The sequence below is a fragment of the Fusarium graminearum genome, chromosome 4 (genome assembly GCF_000240135.3).
Source record: "Fusarium graminearum PH-1 chromosome 4, whole genome shotgun sequence".
Classification (NCBI taxonomy): Eukaryota; Fungi; Ascomycota; class Sordariomycetes; order Hypocreales; family Nectriaceae; genus Fusarium; species Fusarium graminearum.
In genome coordinates, this window is record NC_026477.1 from 3,345,534 (window position 1) to 3,366,489 (window position 20,956).

Sequence of the window (20,956 nt, forward strand, 5' to 3'; positions counted from 1 at the left end):
GTCTCTTGATCTGATAAAAGAAAAACGTGCATGTGAGACACCAAAAATGTCAGCATTAAGAGCTTTCCTCTTACTAGTCAGAAAAGTGGGGCACAATGGCCTTCAATGATGTCAGGGCACCTGCAAATCCGGGGTAGTAAAGCCTGAGAGCTGTTAGAGAGCTTCCTCTTTGTGGCTGTGGCCTTTTTTAGTTGAACGAGGAGTTCTGGTCATGCATAAAACCACGTCCACTCTCAGAATGATTCCACATCATTACTAACTCGGACTTCATCAACCACTAAAGCGGCACAACTCTAAAGTGCGACATCCGAGAGGGTCGAAGCTCCAACTGCAAAAGATCCTAGATTTGTCAGCCCATATTCTGTGATATCATTGTCAGTAAAAAGGACACATAACATATTGTCTCTTGTTGTTTGTTGTTATACAAAGGGGGACGTTACTCCATGTCACCTTCTTGCTATTTATATATAACTCGAGCCTTCTCCTCCTCATGTGGTCGAGGATAACTTCAAGAGTCTTTGTGCGACCGACTCCAAGAATTACAAGTCTGACCAATAAATATTCAACAATGGCTACTCCCTTCCAAATTCAAGTCGAGCCTCAGAACTCTGGGCTGCTAGGATTCAAAGTTGGTCAAAGTGAGGCTTCAAAGGTGACTGACTTGCTTCAAAAGGATCTCGAGGTACTTCAATTCCATCCCGTTTATATGTAAGAGGCTAACACGATACAGAATCACCATGTCTTCTTCAACGAGTCAGGTTTCCACGACCACGTAAATGTTATCCCCATGTTATCATATAATGTTACCTAACTAAAAGCGTTCAGCTTGTGCATCAAGTCCTTACATTGTATGGCACCGGCGCAACAACAGATATTCTTACCAAAGCCTATGATGCCAACAAAACTTACCAACTCAAAGCCATGAAGCCAAAGTCCGATGTAATTGACAGACTAGAGCACGGCTCGGATTGGTCTGAGTATCTTGGCAAAGGGCGCAACTACGCCACCTTCTTTCGCTTCTTCCAGGATGAAATAGAAAGAATTGGTTGGCAAGATACTCTCAAAGAGTATCTCTTCAAAGACGACGCGCGAGGTCGCGATATGCAGAGCCGTCTCTTTGCCGGTGTCCTTCATCCGCTCATCCAGCTTCTTTACGGAATGGAATGGGAGCAGCCCATGATCATCGCTGCGGCTCTCGCGCAGACTGCTGTTCATCGAGATGATTATCATGAGTTTCTAACTTCAGCGGCTAAGAAAGCTGAAAGTGATAATGCACCGCCAAGGATGAAGACTATTCCCGGGCTTTATGAGGAGGTCGTAAAGAACGAGAAGCTTGTAAAGAGTTCGCACTGGGAGGATTCAAATCGAGTATTTGATGGTGTTCTCGCCAGAGAAAAGGAGGAGATGATTAACTTAGCGGCGAGGGTGCGAATCGATAAGAATGAGTTGGATGAAAGAGCAGCGGAGATGGTACATAACGCTGCCTTTGTTGTTGCAGGTGCTGCTTTCCATCCCCCTTACCATCCCAGATTTGACTTTATTCTTATGTAAGTACGCTGTCTACTCTAAAAGATAGTTTCTAACCACTACAGGCATCACACAACATCTACGCCTTTCTTCCTCGTTCTGAACAAGCAATCGTGGATTCCAGCGTCTACCAAAGCGCGTCTCCTAGAGAACAAGATCCGCATGGATATCTTGCAATACATCGCTCGCGGTTCACCTGCTCTCAGAGTGGACATGCTTCGGGATTACAAGCCTAAAGACGGAGATAAGCTAGTAGAAAAGCCAGAGGATTTGTTCCCGAGAATCCATAAAATCATAGATGATGGACATACTGTCAAGCTGGCGAGGGCACTTATGCTGGCGCAGCGAGTGACAGAGCCTTATCAGGATAGAGATTGGGTGCGAATTAAGGACGGCGAGTGGCTCAAGGCAGTGTATGTGTTGATGGATGCAAACGAAGAGGCCGATAGTCAGGAAGGGACCATGTGGGTTCGATCAGCAGGTTTTGACGAGGCGTGGGAAGAGATTCCCAAGGCAAAGATGTAAAATACCCAAGAGAAAGGACATTGTATAATAAGTATGCATGGGTATTATCAATCGTGTTTTGCCGTCTAATCTAAGCCAATCCATTCATCAGATCCCGCATCAGACTCCTCATCCCCGTCAGCAGCCATGAGCTTCACATCCACATCTTTTCCACTATCCAACGCCGTAACATCCTTCTTTTCGGTCTTTTCCTGCGCTTGGCCCAACAAGTAATCAACCATGTAAACATTCTCATCAGCAAGCCTCCTGATCTCGTCCCTCATCTTGGCGACGGCTCGTGCGACAACTCTCAACTCGATATCGGCCTTGGCGCGGTTCGCGGATAGCCAAGCTCCGTGCTTATCGACGATAGCCTTGATCCATACGAGGCAGAACTCAATGTGTGGTGACTCCTCGGTCTGGGCGGCGACGAATCGGAGGAGACGAGAGACGTAAATGGTTGGTAGGTCGGCAACAACAAGGGGGATTTCGTGAGAGGGAATAGCTTGGAAGACACGCTTGATGAGTCCGGCTTCGTTGAGGCGGAATGCCATCACCAGAGCCTTGAGGTAATCTTGCTCAGTCTCGAGAACAGCCAGGGTCGAGGCAGGTGTGATTTCCATATTCAAGTCGAAAGGATCAAACTGGATGTCCTGGTCCAGGCTGTAGATCAGGAGACCTTCTGTAGAAGCAGCACAGAACGCAGTGCCGGCAGGTGAGAAACCAATTCCAGTCACGCGCACCTCTGGTACCTTCTTTCTCGCTGAAGGATCGCCACGTTTTGATCCTGGCAGCGTGCTATCCACGCGGTCTTCACGGTCTGAAGCCTCCTGGTCATCAAGCTCTCCAGCTGGGCCAGCCTCGGTCAGAAGCTTGCTGTTGAGGAACTCCTGAGTACCAGAAAGGGACAAGTTCACACTGACGGTGAACTTCTTTAATAGCACCATGGTGGTAACTGAGTACAAACAGATGTACTTGCTGTTACCACCGGCCAACAGACAACTACCGTCGGTGCTGTATCGAATAGTGTTGAAGCTCTTCGTTCCGGCCATGTTTGCTGCTGTTCGGCGGTCTGTAAGCTTTCGGCCACCAGAGACATCCCTTCGGCCGTCAACTCCAGAGGTTTGCTCGGCGTCTGTCACAGACCAGAAGGTTAATTGTCCATCTAGTGTCGAAATGGCTAGTTGAAGTGAGTCTGGTCTGACAGCAATGTCGAGAACATCAGCCTGGAGTTGAAGAGGTTCGCTCGTTTGTGTCCTGCTGAAGATGGACCAAATACGGGCTGTGCGGTCCCAAGAACCACTGATCAGAGAGTTACCGTTGGGTGTGAATGCTAAAGACGAGACTGGGCCTTCATGGCCTGATAGCTGATCAAGGAGCTGACCGGTCTGGACGGACCAAATGTGAATATCGAAGGAATCGAGGGAACCAGCAGCTACAACTTCACCACTGGGATCAACTGCCATGCAAGAAAACGACAGTCTTGTAGGTGCGGTAAACGTTCGGAAATTTCGGTATCGGATCAGATCCCAAGCTCGGATGGATCCATCCAAACTGCTGGTGAAGAGCACGTTTCCTTTCTTCGCAAACTCACAGGCAGTCACGCCGCTCGTATGCTCAGTGAAGGTGACGATACAGAAGCCGGACTGAATATCCCAGACTTTAATCTTGCCGTCGTCGGCACAAGTAATAATGCGCTGGCCGTCGGGGGAGTAGACAAGGGAGTTCATCGCGTCGAAATGGCCTTGTTGCTTAAGGATATAAGACTCGGATTGCCACTCCCACACGAGCAATTGTCCCAGCTTTGACGCGCCAAATGCTAGCCACTCACCACTCTTGTTAATAGTAACAAAGTCGATATCGTTTTGAGAGATGCTAAGCTTGTGAATCATGTTGAAGTCTGGCATCTCGTACAAGCCGAATAGACCGTTGGAGAAACCAGCGACCAAAAGGTTCGTCTCGGGGTGGAAAGAAGCACATCGCACATGGGCGCTTCCTTGCATGAAGTAGTGCCTTTGCACGATGCGCCATCGCATATCCTCGTCATCATCGTCTTGCATCTTGTCCTCGTCTTCGATACGGTTGATGGGCTTGACATACTGCCAATCGAAGACTGCGCCATCCTTGCTGATAGTGTAGATGGTCTCCTGGTTCTCCGAGAACCAAGCACCAATAACTGCCTGCTTGTGGCCTGAAAGCACTGTTGGGGTGAAACCCTCTTCAGGGGTCAAGCTCCATATCCGCGCTGTAAGATCCTTTGAAGTTGTGAGGAAGAAGCGCGAGTCGCTCGACCATTCAATGTTGGTGACGGTATCGAAGTGACCGGTATGGCTGTGGTATCGAACGAAGGGGGCGAATTCGAGCTCGCCCTCGGCAGAAGCATCGGGGGTCGAGGGAACATGCCAGACTTCTATCCTTCGCCCTAATCCCACGGCAAAATGTCGTCCAGAGGGAGAAAATGAAAGTGATGTGACAGAAGATCGGAACGAGAAGTGGTAGATGGAAATCCTTCGAGGAACATTGGTCAAAATCGCATGGCCGTCTTCGTCAATGGAGAGGAGGAGGTTGCCGCGGGGTGTGAGCCCGATGCGAGCAATGTTTTTGCGATGAGCAAAGGGCAGGGTGTATGATTTGTTCCTGAGATGATAGTTAATTTCAATTCAAGACCTAAGTTGATATAAAACAGGGATAAAGCACATACTCTACCAGATTGAACACAGTCACTCTGTTGCCGACTGGCGAGAAAAGATGGGTGCCATCTGGACTATAGAGCAGATTGCCCTGGCAGTAGACAGTGCCCAGCAAGTTCGAGAACTATGATATGAGGTTAGTACCTCACTGTTTGGCGCACAGTGGTCTGGAATCATCCTTACCTTGAAATCGGTCTTCATTATTATCGACAGATCCTACTCATGATGCTTCTAAACATCAAGTCGCAAAGCTTCGGCCAAAAAATCATCGTTGCGCCTTATCGATAAGAGCCAAATTTTGCGATCGCTCGGTGCACATGTTAATCCGAGCCCGTGCATGTACCATTTGCTGTAGGGAATTATTCTGTGGCTGTTTCTAGGTGATTGTGGCGGCCGGTAATAGCCCATGCTCAGGGGACCATCGCTAGAGACAGTGGTTGTTTATTCGACTGGACCCCTTGGCGCTGCAAGACCCGTTTTGTTTGGCAGGTTATCTCGCTGCCCCGTGTCCACTAGCCACTGTCCACCCACGGACCGTGTAACGCTAGCCTATCAGAAGCAAGCGTCCCTGGGAATTGCTTTAGGGGGAAAAGGGCAGGAAATTCGTTCCCCTGAAGTGAAGCACGAGCTGTCCTGACCCCAAGTCAAACCTCCCTCTCCACCTTAACCTTTGCACTCGTTCGACCTTCATCGCGATATTGCATTGCAGTTGGTTGTTGACTTGTATTGATTGTCTCTTTTAACGTCGTCTTTATCGTCTTTAATTCTCCTTCACTTGACCGTTTTACCCTTGTACTCGAGTAATCAACAGACAAGATGGCTTCTGCAGCTGCCGAGAACGCTTCACCGATTGGTATTGCCAATCTGCCCAACCAGCGACACAAGATTGTCGCGAAGCGTGGCGCCGGCTTCACTATTATGGTAAGTCCTTAGGCAATTCCTCTTGCTCATGCGGTTCATGTTACTTTAACAAGCTATCTCATGAGCTTCTCCCTGATTCACGCTGACCGCATCATGTCTAGGTTGCTGGCGAGTCTGGTTTGGGCAAGACTACCTTCATCAACACTCTCTTCTCTACCACCATCAAGAACTACGCCGATCACAAGCGACGCCACCAGAAGCAGGTCGACAAGACCGTCGAGATTGAGATTACCAAGGCCGAGCTTGAGGAGAAGTTCTTCAAGGGTATATAGCTCTACACCAAGCGGAACTCAACCCCTCGCTAACATCCCATTTCAGTCCGATTGACCGTTATCGATACCCCCGGATTCGGCGACTATGTCAACAACCGCGACTCTTGGATGCCCATCATCGAGTTCCTCGACGACCAGCACGAGTCTTACATGCTCCAGGAGCAGCAGCCCCGCCGTCAGGACAAGATTGATCTCCGTGTCCATGCCTGCTTGTACTTTATCCGCCCTACCGGCCACACCCTCAAGCCTCTCGATATTGAGGTCATGAAGCGCCTCTGTTCGCGCGTTAACTTGATCCCTGTTATCGCCAAGGCTGATACTCTCAGCCCTGCCGACCTGGCCAAGTTCAAGCAGCGAGTAAGTAATCACAGATTGCATCTATTCCTGCAGGCACTAATTTTCCTAGATTGTCTCTGTCATCGAGGCCCAGAACATCAAGATCTACCAGCCCCCGATCGAGGAGGACGACGAGGCCGCTGCCCAGCACGCTCGCAGCCTTATGAACGCCATGCCTTTCGCCGTTATCGGTTCCGAGAAGGATGTCAAGACTGGTGATGGCCGCATCGTTAAGGGTCGCCAATACTCTTGGGGTGTCGCCGAGGTTGAGAACGAGGACCACTGCGACTTCAAGAAGCTCCGCTCTATTCTGATCCGAACACACATGCTCGACCTTATCCACACCACCGAGGAGCTGCATTACGAGGCTTACCGCGCCCAGCAGATGGAGACCCGCAAGTTTGGCGAGGCCCGTCCCCGCAAGCTCGACAACCCCAAGTTCAAGGAGGAGGAGGAGGCTCTCCGAAAGCGATTCACCGAGCAGGTCAAGATCGAGGAGCAGCGCTTCCGACAATGGGAGCAGAAGCTCATTTCCGAGCGCGACCGCCTCAACAAGGATCTCGAACAAACTCACGCTCAGATCAAGCAGCTCGAGCAGGAGCTGGAGCAGATGCAGGGCAGCGCTGTCCGCAGTCACGGCCGCCGCTAAGCGATATCGAGTGGACCGTTATGCGTGCATGCATGGCTGCAGTTGGACAGTCATTTCAAATTTCTTTTACCTGGAGCTCCATTTTGGGGTTTGGAGTTGAAAAATGAAAGGTCCGAGAAATACCAGAAGAAGAGGACTGTTGGGGGATAAAGAGTCCCCGGGTATACCTGCTCGCTTTACCTGCTGAGGTCACGAATGAGTTGCCCTTTGTGGGACTCGTTATCATGGCCACGGCATGTTGTGTAGGAGTTATGATTCCCTCCCCACGATTTTGTGTTTGTTCTTGGTTGCTGTACCGGCAGCTCACACCTACAAGTACGAGACGCCTTCGAAGCGAACAAGACGTATGGAGAAAGCCTTGATAGTCTTGCCCTTTTTTTTTATTACAACCTTTTACTAGAGCCCTTTCCCTCAGCTAGGCACATTTTAGTTCCGATGTAATTTCAATCACAACATTTTATGATACCAGCCTCGGTTTTGAAGTGCTTTCACCATTTGTGGTAGAACCTCGATAATAGATACCCAGTCCTATGAACCTTTGCCAATAATATCCCATTGTTTGTACAAAAGTTGATCCGTGGAAACAATTACCAAACTCCATGCTGCCGATTGACTGATTCATATTCGAAAGAAAAGCCCTGTCCATTGACATATTGTGAATTCGGACTTTGAAACAAGTCCAAGACCACAATTGTCTTTCCATCTAGGACATTACCCCCGACTCCAATTGCTATAAGGCATCCATGCTGGCTCGAGTAGTCAGTTGCTCGTTCTTGTTTCCAAGTCGCGAAATCTGCAGAAACATATCCGTTCCGTAACCTTCAAGGCTATGTAAGTCGAGGTTTCCGGCCCAGTACTCGGCGTAGACGCGACTCAAGGGCAGGCCCATGCCGAGCCGCAGATTGGGCGGTCGGCTTGTGAGAGATGAAAGAGAGCTCTGATACGGAGGCACCTTTAAGTCTGCACGACCCAGTTCCTCTTCTACGTGAAGCTCCTGCATGGTTGCTGCCATTTTGGGCACTTGAGCAAGGTTGTTAAGACGTCTCTGGCTTTGTGGTCCCTTACTGAAAGACCAGAGATGTGGTAGCTCAGCACGGGGGATTCCACCACCTCGGTCACATATCCGTATGATAACATGCTGTTGGTTCTCGCAGATAGTGATCTCGACAGGAGGGGGCTTCACATTGTTAGGATCTGGGTGCGTTTTCTGATGACGGTCAATGACAGCCTGAACAGAATTCCGTAGAAGCTCGCCAATTATATATTCGAGATGGCTCAGAATGTATGGAAACGAGGCATCAAGATGACCGTCAACAGTGATATCAGGAATCTGAACATCTGGACCGTTAGTGGTGCGTGCAAGAGCAGTTATTGCTTTTGAACAACGCTCAACGACATCTTTAGCGTAGCATTTAATAAATACTTCACCAATGAAATCTGACTCGGAAAGTTTGGCACCGGGTGAGAAATTGGGCGAGTTGTATGTTTCTGTCAGGGAGAGATGTTGCTCAGCAATGACTCGCCTGGAGATACGCTATTTCGTATTAGCAAGAATACCAAATGTGCTAGGCATGGGAAATCTACCGATCTCAGAATGGTGTTCATAAATTTGTCAAGGTCAACGGGACTCATTAACCCACCACACTCTAGGATTCCCATCGCAAGCTGTGGTATCACAGTCAGGTGGCTTTTAAGGTTATGGCTGATGAGTTCACACAGCTTGTCGTTATCGTCCAGGGTCTTGACTTCCTTCACTTTACGGAACGTATCGAAGGCATGGTAATATAAATCATAGACCTCTTTTATATGATTGTTTGTAGTGACAACGTATGGTAGGCGTTGCATATCTCGAATGCGATGCGCAATACTAGAGGCAGAAGTTAGTGCATGTTTTGCATAGAAGCTGTTCAGGGCTTACCGCGTAGGTAATTCAGTGCGAACATAATTAGCAGAGCTGATCAGGCGCGATTCTGTGAGTGATCGGCCAAAGACCATAAGTTGACGAAGGCTAATTGGGCGGGCTTCTTTTGCGACCCAACTGAAGCATCATGAGTTAGCTTTTTGTATGTTCAAGTGTCCCTAAACTAAAAGAAAAATCTTAAATGACGTACTCGTCAAGAATGGAAACTGGGCGCCATGATGCGTTTGTCGCAGCGCGAGACTGTATGTCGGTATACGAAAATCGGGGAGTATTCGTCAAGTAAGCACGCGGATCTATCAATCTACATCGTCTGCTCTGTCGCAGGGCGATGGATGGCATGTCGTCACAGGCGCATGCGAGGTTATACTATCTCAAATCGGTTGTTACTCGCGTATTGCCTGAATTCGGCTCGGCCGTGTGCTCAACGGGCTCCGTATATGTGGTGATACTGTATGAAAGTGTAATGTGCAAAGATGAGGAGAGTTAAGTAGAAGAAGACAAGCAAATATGCATGTGCCGCCTCGGTGGGAAGGAAGTAGCTTTGAGTGACTCGATACTGCTCAGGGACGGAATTGGAGTTTACCCCACATCTTCTGGCGATACCGGCCGGCCTAAAACGGTGTTACAGGAAGCAGGAAACACTTCCACCACGTTTTATCCCGATTGCGATTGGCTCTAGGGGCCGACGAGCATTGTCGAAGCTGTAGGTAGGGCTGTTTCTGGCGTATGACTGCTTATCATGAGCTTGTTCTTTATGATATATAAGTGTTTCCAGCTTTTCATCATGTGCATCGACCTACATAGGGTAGCTTCATGACTTGCGTGGCGCCTGCTTTCTTAGCTGGTTGTAGCTTTATGGCTCCACGATTCGAAGCTCAGGTCCATTGTTATGGACAGAGTCCCAGTTATGTAATAGACAGTATACATATCCCTGGGTCAGTATTGAATGGTGTTTTACTGGGTCATCGTGTTGACGTACGCCTAGGATGTCGCCTTTGATGCAACTTGTTATTACTACAAGCATTGTCTCCAGCCATGGAGAGCTATAATAGGTACCCACAATGGGTCTCTAGATATCTCTTCACTATTGATGTTCGATAAGCTTTTTAAATATGATTACTTCTTGCGTCAGATTATCTTGCAAAGTTGGAAACTATTTTTGTGCATATCTTTCTAAATAAAGCAATTGAATCCATTGAAAAGTAAAGCATGAAACTCGGATAAAGACTAACCATAAGATACCGACAACGTCATTGGCGGGGTGACCTGATGACGCTTGGTGTGGCTGTTTTCAGTTAGAGAAATACTGTATCTACCACTGTATTTGCTATGCTGTACAAGTACCCGTATAGCAGCAGCTGCCAGCTATCGCCTCACAAGTCTCGTCAGTCTAAAGTCTCGCACAACTCTCTTGTTCCCGCTTGACGACTGATTACTACTGGCTCTCTCTGCCTGTTGGATGCAAGGCGTTGGATCCCTCACCTCACACTCCTTTCTCCCAGTTTTACAAATCTATCAAACCTCTCCCCTTTGTTTAGATTCAAATCAGACCTGGGAAACGAAAAGTCGAGGGGCTTATTTCAAAGGACTCAAGTTGTGGGTTTCAGCCATTGTCCTTCGCCCTTACTGACATAACCGACCGCTCTGCTCTCTTTTTTCCTTCGCCTAAACCTAGGTGGTCGTCATACCTTAGTAGTCTAGCATCCATACCCGGGCAGCATCTGATTGCATCGCATTCACTGCCTTGCGCTCCAGGATATTCTCTTTTGGAGTATATTTCTTTTTGTTTACCTACTCACGGCAACAGAACCCTGGCCTTCTATCCCCTGCCGCCCATTTATTTGCGCGACTCGACACTGTCGAGCTCTGCTATAGCTGAAGCACTGCAATCGTGCCTAGGTTGTTTGCTCTGCTGCGACTGATTCCAAGCTCGCGCATTTGTATCGTGAAAGCTGCCACCTAGTAGTTGCTTGCTTCTTTTTTCTGCTTCAACACTTTTCGAGCCTACCTACCGTACACTATCGGTAGTAACTTCCTCGCAATGGTACGTTCCTGCCTGTTCCTGCCCCTTCCCGTTCTGCCTCGTTCCTTCCACCCAGTCCATACAGTCCGCCGTGAGTTGGTACACGCTCCTTGCACGCTGAGCTGCGTCATCCTTTGCCGTTGACTCTGACTTTGGTATCTCCTATACACATTCGAATCGACATTACTGCATCTACTTCTGAACTAGAAACATTGCGCAAATCTCTTTACCTTGGACATCGAAATCACCATCACCTCCAATAGCATACAATCTCTGCCCCTCACCATCCGCACTAACCCCAGTCGTCCCGAATCCGACATCATGACCTTACTTTCAAGCCGGTTACCTCATCGTGCAAATCACTTTACTGACAGGCACCATACTCAACAGACTCACGATATCAACTCTCCCAACGACATGGTCATGGACACGGACGATTATATTGGCGTGGCCAGCGAGCCCGAAAAGGTCGCCATTATTGATCCTGACAGTTTCGAACAAAGCGAAGCCGACCAGTTGCAAGACCTGCCCTTGGCCACCGACCGTGCGTATTCTTTCCGCTACTCCTTGGACTACCTACGCTTGTCGCATACCTCTCATGACATGCTCTCAGCCAAGCATTTTTGTACTAGAGACATCTAAACTAACTGTACCGTGCTTTAGATGAAGCCATGAAGGAGATTTGTCTCCCCCCTCTTATCGACGAACCAAAAATTCTTGGAGACTACGATTACACATGGACTGTTGATAACTGGCGCAGTTTGAATAAGAAGGAACATGGCCCTGTCTTCCAGGCAGGTGGTTTCCCATGGTCAGTCTGGATTGACCCTATCGCTGCCGCGCATTCCTTTGCTGACAGAGCCATTACTCTACAGGCGAATTTTGCTCTTCCCCCACGGCAACAACATTGATCAATGTTCTATCTACCTTGAACATGGCTTCGAAACCGATGAAGTCCCCGACAATTGGAGCTGTTGCGTTCAATTTGCGCTCGTCCTCTGGAACCCGAACGACCCCAGCCTATATATCCACCACACTGCCCATCATCGATTCACCAAAGAAGAAGGCGATTGGGGTTTCACTCGCTTCGTTGAGCACCGCCGTATGTTCAATGTACCTTGGGAAGGAAGCAGTCGACCCCTCTGCGAGAACGACACCGCCAATATCACCGCTTATGTACGCCTTGTCGAAGATGAGACGGGTGTGTTATGGCATAACTTTGCCAATTATGATTCCAAAAAGGAGACGGGATACGTTGGCTTGAAGAACCAAGGTGCAACATGCTACCTGAACTCTCTGATGCAATCGCTTTACTTCACAAACAAGTTCCGAAAGGCAAGGGTTATCTTTGTACCTGTCCTTTTTCATATTTTGCTAACTTATGTAGGCTATCTACGAAATTCCTACCGAAGCCGATCCAAGCATGCACAACAGTGCTTACACGTTGCAACGACTGTTTTACCAACTCCAAACCTCGGATCAGGCAGTCGGAACCACCGAGCTCACAAAGTCTTTCGGCTGGGATACACGACACATCTTTGAACAGCAGGATGTCCAAGAGTTCTCGCGCAAGCTCATGGAAAGAATGGAAGATAAGATGAAGGGAACGCCTGCCCAGAACGTCCTACCAGAAATGTTCAGTGGCAAGATTAAGACATACATTTCATGCATTAATGTCGACTACGAATCTAGCCGAATTGAAGATTTCTGGGACATTCAGCTGAACGTCAGCGGGAACAAGAATCTTCTCGAAAGCTTTGAGGACTACGTTCAGGTCGAGAAGATGGACGGAGAGAACCAGTACTTTGCTGGTGATCAGTACAAGCTTCAAGATGCGAACAAGGGCGTCATTTTCAACAGTTTCCCAGATGTACTGCATCTCCAACTGAAGCGCTTCGAGTACGACATCCAACGCGATACCATGATGAAGATCAATGATCGATACGAGTTCCCAGAATTTTTCGATGCGGCGCCCTATCTGTCCGAAGATGCTGATAAGTCTGTTCCTTGGACATATCAGCTTCACAGCGTTTTGGTTCACAGCGGAGATCTGAATGCTGGGCATTACTATGCCTTCTTGAAGCCCGAAAAGGATGGCTGGTTCTATAAGTACGACGACGACAAAGTTACTAAAGCAACGATGCGCGAAGTCATGGAAGAAAACTTTGGCGGAGAATACCAGGCAGCCAACGGCTATCCCCGCGCGACAGTGCAGAAGAAGGCCCCTATCATGCGCCAAAACAGCGCCTACATGTTGGTTTATATCCGTCAGTCGCGACTGGGTGACATTCTTTGTCCAGTCACTAAGGACAATATTCCTTTACATCTCAGTAAGTCATGTTGGTAAATTTCTATCGAATTATTTGCTGATTATCACAGGACAAAAATTTGATGAGGAGACAGTCCAACGGGAAGCTCGCAAGAAAGAGGCGCGGGAAGCGCATCTCTACATGTGGGCAAAGGTGATTACTGACTATTCATTCCAACAATTTGGCGGGACGGATTTGTGCCAGTTCGATGCAAACCCCGAATCCGATCCGGCGGCGCCCAAATTTTATCGAGTCCGTCGTGCGATGACAATGGAAGAGTTCGTTGCGCAGGTTGCAGCTGATATGAATGAGGATCCACGCAGAGTGCGACTCTGGCTTATGGTTAACCGACAGAACAAAACGATTCGACCCGACCAGCCAATCATGGATCTTCGACCTACAGTTGATGAGACTTATTCCCGCTCTGCCGCACACCGGGATACCAGCTTGCGTGTGTGGGCTGAAGTTGCTGAGGAGGTCAATGCTGATGGCGAGCCTATCTGGCCGTCTTACCAGAGCCAACCCAATGGTGTCATCGTTAAGAATGATACCATTCTCCTCCTTCTGAAGCATTTCGACATCGACGCCCAGACTCTGCGTGGTGTTGGCCATGTCTACATCTCGAAGGAGAAGAAGGTTGAAGAACTGCTTCCCATGATTCTTAAGAAGATGGGCTGGGGTGAGAAGTTGCCGGCCGAGGAAAAGCTATTGCTTTGGGAGGTGAGGAAACCCATAGTATTGAAATGTTTTGCATATCTGACCCGCAGTAGGAGATAAAACCCACGATGATCGAGCCACTAAAGCCTAAACAGTCTTTGAAGATTGCAGAGCTTCAAGATGGCGACATCATTTGCTTTCAGCGAACCAAAGCTAATGGCGAAAAAAGGGCTGGCGACAAGGCTTCACAAGAATCGTGCGTCATTCTATTATTAATCCAACGGAGGTTATCGCTAACACCACCCTAGAAACAACACATCTGATCACTTTGAAGATGCGCGTGAGTACTACGACTTCTTGGAACATAGGAGGATGGTTAAGTTCCACCCTCATCCTACCCGATGTGACCCAGCTCAGTACCCCCCATTCGATCTGGTGCTCAATTCTAAGATCACATACGATATGTTATCGGAGCGCGTCGGGGCGTATCTTGATGTGCAGCCCACACACATTCGGTTCTGGACGGTAAACGCTTCGACGCAGAATCCCAAGACTCCTGTGAGGAGGGGTGCGAACCCAACTCTGCGACAAATTCTCAGCCCTATGGGCTCAACTGCTCTCAACTCTACTCAAAGGAACGACGCTTTCTACTTTGAGGTGCTTGAGATGAGTCTCACAGAGCTCGACACTAAGAAGAGTATTAAAGTTACTTTGTTGAGTGAGGGTATAACCAAGGAGGTATGTAAGCTTTCGGGAACAGCGAGCACTTGGGCTAACAGACACAGGATACGTACGACTTGCTCGTTCCCAAGACTGGAACCATGGATGATTTAGTTGAAGCTTTGATAAAGAAGGCGCAGATTTCGGGTGAAGCTGAAAGTGGAAGAATTCGCATCTATGAGACGAGCTCAAACCGTTTCTATCGCGAACCGCCTCGCGATCATCCTGTTATCAATCTGAATGAGTACGCGACAGTCTACGCAGAACGAGTTCCTCAGGAGGAGGTCAGCGCCGATGACAACCAGTTCGTCCAAGTTTTCCACTACCAAAACGATGTCAGCCGTGTTCACGGCGTGCCCTTCAAGTTCTTGGTCATTGAGGTGAGACGCTTCGTTACTGCACAAGATGTATGAGATGCTAACAAAAAACAGGGCGAGAACTTTGCAGACACCAAGAAGAGACTAGAAAAGCGAACTGGAATCAAAGGCAAGAGCTTCGAAAAAATTAAGATTGCTGTCGTGCGACGATCTAATTACTCGAAGCCGCAATATCTTAATGATGGTTCGTGATACCCATTAAATTTCGGTTTAGGAAGTAGCTAACAACCTCCAGATGATGTGTTGTCAACTTTGGTGCAAGGGGAGGATGATTACCTCGGTCTTGATCACGTAGATAGAACAAGGACGCTGAGGAACGGCGTTGGGGACTTATTCCTTCGATAAAAGGTGCTAGCAGAGGTGGAGTTTGTCATTCAAAGCATGTAAAGTTTGAAGGCAATGCGTGTCGTCAACGATATGACAGACACAAGTATACAACATTTGCCTATTTGGTGCGAAGGTGCCAACGGTATCATGCACCGAGAGTCCTAGGCATTGGCGTTATTGTTCGATCAGCAAGCGCGTAGTTGTAAAGAGAACAAACGCAGGGATGGGTTGCATCAATGTTTGCGTGGGTGGCTTTTACCCAGTCACCTGAGGATGGATGGAAAGACAGATGAAAGGTAGCACAAGCTGCCTAAGCAAGATAGTGGATGAATACGGCATACGGGTTTATTTTTAATGTCCCCATATGAGCCTCAGTCTTGTATTCGTGAATATCTTCCTCTAACTCTAGCATAACATGCCAACCGACAGGCATATTTTCAGTGACATGAGAAGACAAGCATTTCTTAGATAATTATTGTTCATTTGTCTAATGTAACCCAGAAGTCGCTGGTACTTCAAGATATCCCGTCTAAATTACGAACACCACATCTTGGCATCTCATTCCTTGTTCTTTCGCTGAAATGGCTTCTTGATCAAGTCGACCAATTTACCCAAAGCGCCAAATACTTTTCCAAACCCGAAACTCCAGCCCTTGACACGGACTGTGTAGATAAAGAAGTATACGAGCATCCAATTGGACACACAAAATGTAAGGAAGATGCCGAAATCTAGAATATAAATCAGTATATGTTATATAAAAAAGCCAGGCGAATGATAACTTACTTCTCCACTTGTCGCTCGCGCTGATGTTGAGCGAGGCGAGGTAGTCGTTGCCGGAAGACATAGGGCAATACTCGCAAGAGCTTGTGGCACTAGGGTTGAGGAGGTAACCGCCGGCAGAACTTGCAAAGTTTCCTGCGTATTCTTGGCATGTTTTGCCTGGAGGAGCATCGAACTTGGCAGTCTCTTCGGAAGAACATCGTACGGGAGCGCCATCCAAAGTTGCTGCAAGAATGCCTCCGATCCAGTACGTTGAGGGGTTTGCGTAGTACATCCAATATTTCCAGAAGATCGGAAGCGATGTATAAGGTCGAACCACTCCGTTAAAGAGGCCAAACATGACAAAAAAGAACGGCAAGACCTGATATGCGTTAGTATTGTGACATTGCCAAGGCATGGATGGAACTTACGTTGGAGATGACGGTAAAGCTGGGGGCAAATGCGCAAATCCACTGACCCCAGCTTGTCATGAAAAGGTATATCAGGAGTGTCATCAAGAAAACATAGCCAGAGACAGAACTCTCGGTCGGCAGTCCAGTGGGCCAATACCACAAGACGAAGTAAAGCACCGCTGAGACGACGGCGGCAGGAATGTCCGAAACGATGTTTGCTGTACAAAAGGCAACCCAGCCATAGATACGAGAGGGATATTCTCGGGCTTGCCAGAGAGCCATGTTGGTAAAGAACTTGGGCACAACGCCATTGACAACGGTAGGAGGAACTGTTATGATCAGGAAGCATGTGAACATGCGGTTTTGCATGTCTTGCATCGTGTAACCAAGGTTCCAGAATGTGAAGCCGTTGAAGATGCCAAAGATGACTGAAACAAAGAGCTTGCCATAAATGTAAGAAGGATCGCGCCAATGTTGTCTGAACATGCGCTTGGTCAACTCGACGGTCTGTAGCCAAGTCGATGCAGCGAATTCAGAGTGTTCCTTCTTGGTGGACATTGTTCCTTCTGTTGCAGAACTTCGAACTCGCTTGAGGCCGTCGATCTCTTCAAGGACCTGCTGGGCTTCCTCACTTTCGGCCCATTCCTGGTTCCAGTCGACCTTGGTGCCATCCGGTCGCCTGTGAGGTCGGGCAGCGGTCTCCAGGATGAACTCAGCAACATTCTTATTAGGAGGACACACAGCGCCACGATCGGAGAAGTACTTGACAACGTCTTGTCCGTTTTCTCCCATGGAACCAAAGTAGAACGTGTTACCTCCAGGGTTCAGGGCCAGGACCATGTCAAACTGCTGAATAAGAACAGAGCTTGGCTGGTGGATAGTGCAGATGATTGCCTGACCGGCTCGGCTCAGCTTTCGGAGGAAACGCACGATCGAATAAGCGGATTGAGAATCCAAACCAGAGGTAGGTTCGTCAAGGAAGAGAAGGAGTGATGGCTTGGCTGCCAGTTCGACACCAATCGTCAACCTCTTGCGCTGCTCGACGCCAAGACACATGATGACAGCGTCTTGCAAATCGTTGAGCTCGAGAAGATCAATGATTTTGTCCACATATGCAAGCTTGTCGGCACGGCTGACTGATGCATCCTGTCGCAGAATGGCAGAAAACTCGATGGCCTCTCTCACGGTTTGAGTTGTGTCGTGGAGATCGCCTTGGAGACAGAAACCAGTGTTTCTTTGGAAATCGGTACCGAGGGATCGCCCATCCACAAGCATTTCTCCAGTAACAACACCAACGTTTGTACGCTGTGAGAGAATGTTGAGAAGCGTCGTCTTGCCAGCGCCCGATGCTCCCATCAGGGCAACCATTATACCTGGCTTGGCATATCCGCTGACTTTGTTCAGGAGCTTCTTCTCACCACCAAGGTAAGGAACCGTGTACTCGATGTCTCGCCATGTGAAGATGGACTCGCTGTCAGTAATTTGCTCCAGTGCTTCTTCCTCGCTGCCCAGGTTGGGATCGGACACAACCCCGAACGAGCCAGTGGCACCATTCCCAACGGCCTTCTCATCATCAACGGGTGCCTCAGCCTCGCGCGCTTGCTCTTTGGCCCTGCGACTTTTCTTGAAGATCAGGGCACCGCCGCCACCTTCGGCAAAGCTGACCACCTCCGTTGCCAATACTGTGACGAGTATGTAGAGAATAGCAAAGGCAATGACAACACCAAAGTTTCGCCACAGGTGTGAACGGCTGTAGTTGTAGGCAGCTTCAAGGTAGTCGCTTCCGGAAACTGATCGCGCGTTGACCGACGCACCACTGATAGCGCATCCCTGGTATCCTGGCTCAACTCCTGGACCCTGGGGGACAGTTTGCGACGGAGAGCACGCCATGTTCCTGTCGGACAGTTCGTTGGTCAAGACAGCCTCGAAACTATAGCTGATGGGATTAATCCAGTATATCCAACCAAACCAGATATAGTCCTTTAGCAACTGAGTCTTTGGGATAACGTATCCGGTGTAAATGACGAGTAGGTTCAGTGCGATTCCAGAGAATCGGACAGCTGTGTCGATTTCAGGGGACAAGCTGGCAAACATGCGGTACATTGCCGTTACCATGATGGTCGTGGTATAGACAAACAGCAGATAGATCCAGAACTTTGACACTTCAACATCGAGTCCGGTCATGAAGTACATAGTGACACCAAAGATGCAAACTTGAACAGCTATGACAGGGAAGTCAAGTAGAACGCGAGCGAGAGAGACAGCAGATGGGCGATAGAAAGCATAGTCATGATGGCGAGCAACGACAGCACGTCCAGAAACAGCCTTCATGAGTTCAGACAGCTGAAGCCAACCAAGGAAGAGGATGGAAAAGAAGATTGTACCACCACGACTGAAAGTGCTTTCAGTGTCTTCCGATTGACCGTAGAAGAGAGATCCCACGATGAGACCATTCGAGATAATGATGAAAAGCTTGGTCCAGAGAGTCGTAGTATCACCAAATAGAAGCCAAGCTTCTCGCTTAGTGCATGCAAGAACCTGTCGAGGAAACGAGATTGTGTAGGAAGACTTGTCGGAAACATGCTTTGACTTGGCCTCCTGAACAGCGCCTTGGAATCTCTTCGCATCTTCATAGTTTGACTGTTGAAGAGATTCCTTGTAGGCTGCAACATCGGCCAAGAGCTCCTGGTAGTTTGGCGAGTTGCGGAAGGCCGACTCCAAGTCCTCGGGTGTTCGGGGAGCGCGGTTCTCAAACCCAGGTCGGAAGCGTCGCTCAATCGGATCGGTGATAGCTGTTAAGAAATCGGCGGTTGTCTGTCGTTCAGGGCATTCGAATCCGAGGTCGATAAAATACTGCTTGGCCTTATTGGCAGGTCCAGAGAAGATCTGCCGGCCCTGATCGATGACCAAAACTTTGTCCATGAGCTCGTAAATGCCTTCACCGGCCTGGTACAAGGTGACGAGAGTGGTTCGGTTGCTGATGTCTGTCATAATGCGAAGCGATCGCGCGTAATCGAGGGCGGTCGACGCGTCCAATCCTCGGGTAGAGTTATCCCAGGCCATGACAGTAGACTTGGAGGCCAATGTTTCGGCGATAGAGACTCGCTTTCGTTCACCACCAGAAACACCTCGAGTGTATTCGTCGCCGACGACGGTGCCTCTTGTGTGGCTGATACCAAACATCTTCATGAGGGCTTCCACGATGACAGGAATATCAGCCTTTTCCTTGACCTTGGTCTTGTTCATCAGGGCAAATGCAAGAGTCTTCCACACGCTTAGAGAAGCAAAATGGATATCGTCTTCACCGTTGTAGTTGGCCTCGCCTCGGTAGTATTTCTTCTGATCGGCCGCAGAAATACCACTATAGGACACCTCTCCCTCGACAGCAGCATAGGACTCGCGACTGTTGCTGATGGCCTTGAGGAACGTACTGCAGCCAGCGCCGGGTCGTCCCAGGACAAGCATCATCTCGCCATCCCTGACACAGCCAGTGAAGTCATTGATGAGTGTTCGGGTCGGAGCCTTTCCAAAACGGAGAGACGGGAAATACCGAGTGAGTATTTTGTAAAGATCGGGGCCAAAAGTTCCGAGAATAGCATCGGGAACCGTTCGAACAAAAGATGTCGTGCTGCCAACACCTTTGACAGTGAGGTTTTCGTACACAACTCCGACTCGCTTCAGTGATCCATCCTGCTCGGATCGCTTTTCGAAATGACCTTCACGCATGAATTGGCCTAATTCGAAACCTTCGCTCTTCTCGGGGCCAGCTTCGACGTCTGTCTTGGAGTCGTCATCGTCAACATTGTGGCGATTCTTTGCTGAAGAAACTCGAGCAGCAGTGCTCGCTCTTCTGCTTGCATTTCCCCTGCTTGCCTGTGTTTCTGTCGTTCTTGTCTTGTGCAGGCTCATCAGGTTGTGCCTTAGAGACTCGAATTCTTGCATCGCCTCTTGCGCCGTGACATCTTCTTGGCCACGCTCTCCCCATTTTCCTTCTTGGACGACATCCGTATCGGAGGATCTACTGCTTGTAGGGTTGTGCTGTCCATCTTCGACGGTTTGTTGTGAAATAGGCTGCTGCTGCTGCTGCTGCCACATTGATGATTGGGTGCGACGCAGGGCATCGCCGTCTACTGTATTTCCCAACATGTTGACGACGGTGCTATGGAGTGGAGAGAGAAGGAGGTAAGTATCGGTAAGGGAAGTGAATGACGCGCTGTAGAGGCCAGTGCCTCGATATTTACAAACAAAACAATGATCGCTTGGACTGCCCTGTCAATTGGAAGGCCTAGGGGGCTTATGAAAAGAGGAAAGGCCGTCCAAGATAAGCCTCACCGAGATTGTAGGGCAGGCAGGAGCGTTGCACAGACTGGTGATTGCTTTGCTTCCCCAACCGTGAGAATTTGTATTTATAATAACCTCTACTTTAGTTTGCGTTGCAGATGCACTTTTTTTTTCTTCCGTTATCCATGGTGACGTAAAGGGTGCCTCCTATGCGCTAAGGGAAGGGGGAGGAAGGGATCTAGACGAGTATGAGTCAAAATGAGTAGCTCA

General features: G+C 48.9%; 6 protein-coding genes across 6 annotated transcripts; 3 read left to right on the forward strand and 3 right to left on the reverse strand.

Annotated features, from left to right (window-relative positions):
* Positions 1-568: 568 nt before the first annotated feature.
* Positions 569-2,052, forward strand: FGSG_07378 (uncharacterized protein; the record flags this gene model as incomplete). The annotated part of the gene is made up of 4 exons (XM_011328841.1): positions 569-682; positions 731-772; positions 826-1,547; positions 1,593-2,052. 4 exons carry the CDS (start codon positions 569-571, stop codon positions 2,050-2,052), a joined length of 1,338 nt encoding a protein of 445 aa, XP_011327143.1.
* Positions 2,053-2,117: 65 nt separating this feature from the next.
* FGSG_07379 (periodic tryptophan protein 2) lies at positions 2,118-4,922 on the reverse strand (the record flags this gene model as incomplete). The annotated part of the gene is made up of 3 exons (XM_011328842.1): positions 2,118-4,668; positions 4,733-4,845; positions 4,905-4,922. The coding sequence occupies 3 exons, from the start codon at positions 4,920-4,922 to the stop codon at positions 2,118-2,120; spliced, it is 2,682 nt and encodes an 893-aa protein (XP_011327144.1).
* A 420-nt stretch (positions 4,923-5,342) lies between these two features.
* FGSG_07380 (cell division control protein 12) lies at positions 5,343-7,814 on the forward strand. The gene is made up of 4 exons (XM_011328843.1): positions 5,343-5,642; positions 5,744-5,906; positions 5,961-6,271; positions 6,321-7,814. The coding sequence occupies exons 1-4, from the start codon at positions 5,538-5,540 to the stop codon at positions 6,897-6,899; spliced, it is 1,158 nt and encodes a 385-aa protein (XP_011327145.1). The 5' UTR covers positions 5,343-5,537; the 3' UTR covers positions 6,900-7,814.
* On the reverse strand, positions 7,630-9,159 carry FGSG_07381 (uncharacterized protein; the record flags this gene model as incomplete). The annotated part of the gene is made up of 4 exons (XM_011328844.1): positions 7,630-8,433; positions 8,484-8,766; positions 8,818-8,937; positions 9,011-9,159. The coding sequence occupies 4 exons, from the start codon at positions 9,157-9,159 to the stop codon at positions 7,630-7,632; spliced, it is 1,356 nt and encodes a 451-aa protein (XP_011327146.1).
* A 1,702-nt stretch (positions 9,160-10,861) lies between these two features.
* On the forward strand, positions 10,862-15,251 carry FGSG_07382 (uncharacterized protein; the record flags this gene model as incomplete). Its single annotated transcript, XM_011328845.1, has 11 exons — positions 10,862-10,864; positions 11,051-11,387; positions 11,507-11,654; positions 11,719-12,044; positions 12,256-13,173; positions 13,223-13,872; positions 13,965-14,065; positions 14,118-14,551; positions 14,644-14,909; positions 14,961-15,090; positions 15,142-15,251. The coding sequence occupies 11 exons, from the start codon at positions 10,862-10,864 to the stop codon at positions 15,249-15,251; spliced, it is 3,423 nt and encodes a 1,140-aa protein (XP_011327147.1).
* A 451-nt stretch (positions 15,252-15,702) lies between these two features.
* On the reverse strand, positions 15,703-20,500 carry FGSG_07383 (uncharacterized protein; the record flags this gene model as incomplete). The annotated part of the gene is made up of 3 exons (XM_011328846.1): positions 15,703-15,961; positions 16,017-16,374; positions 16,424-20,500. 3 exons carry the CDS (start codon positions 20,498-20,500, stop codon positions 15,792-15,794), a joined length of 4,605 nt encoding a protein of 1,534 aa, XP_011327148.1. The 3' UTR covers positions 15,703-15,791.
* Positions 20,501-20,956: the final 456 nt, after the last annotated feature.

What these genes read in the sequence shown, in the direction of transcription:
- FGSG_07380 (XM_011328843.1), top strand. Translation starts at nt 5,538, where the DNA reads ATGGCTTCTGCAGCTGCCGAGAACGCTTCACCGATTGGTATTGCCAAT. An exon ending in TGAGGAGAAGTTCTTCAAGG is followed by an intron (nt 5,907 to 5,960) that starts GTATATAGCTCT and finishes ATCCCATTTCAG; the next exon opens with TCCGATTGACCGTTATCGAT. An exon ending in TGGCCAAGTTCAAGCAGCGA is followed by an intron (nt 6,272 to 6,320) that starts GTAAGTAATCAC and finishes TAATTTTCCTAG; the next exon opens with ATTGTCTCTGTCATCGAGGC.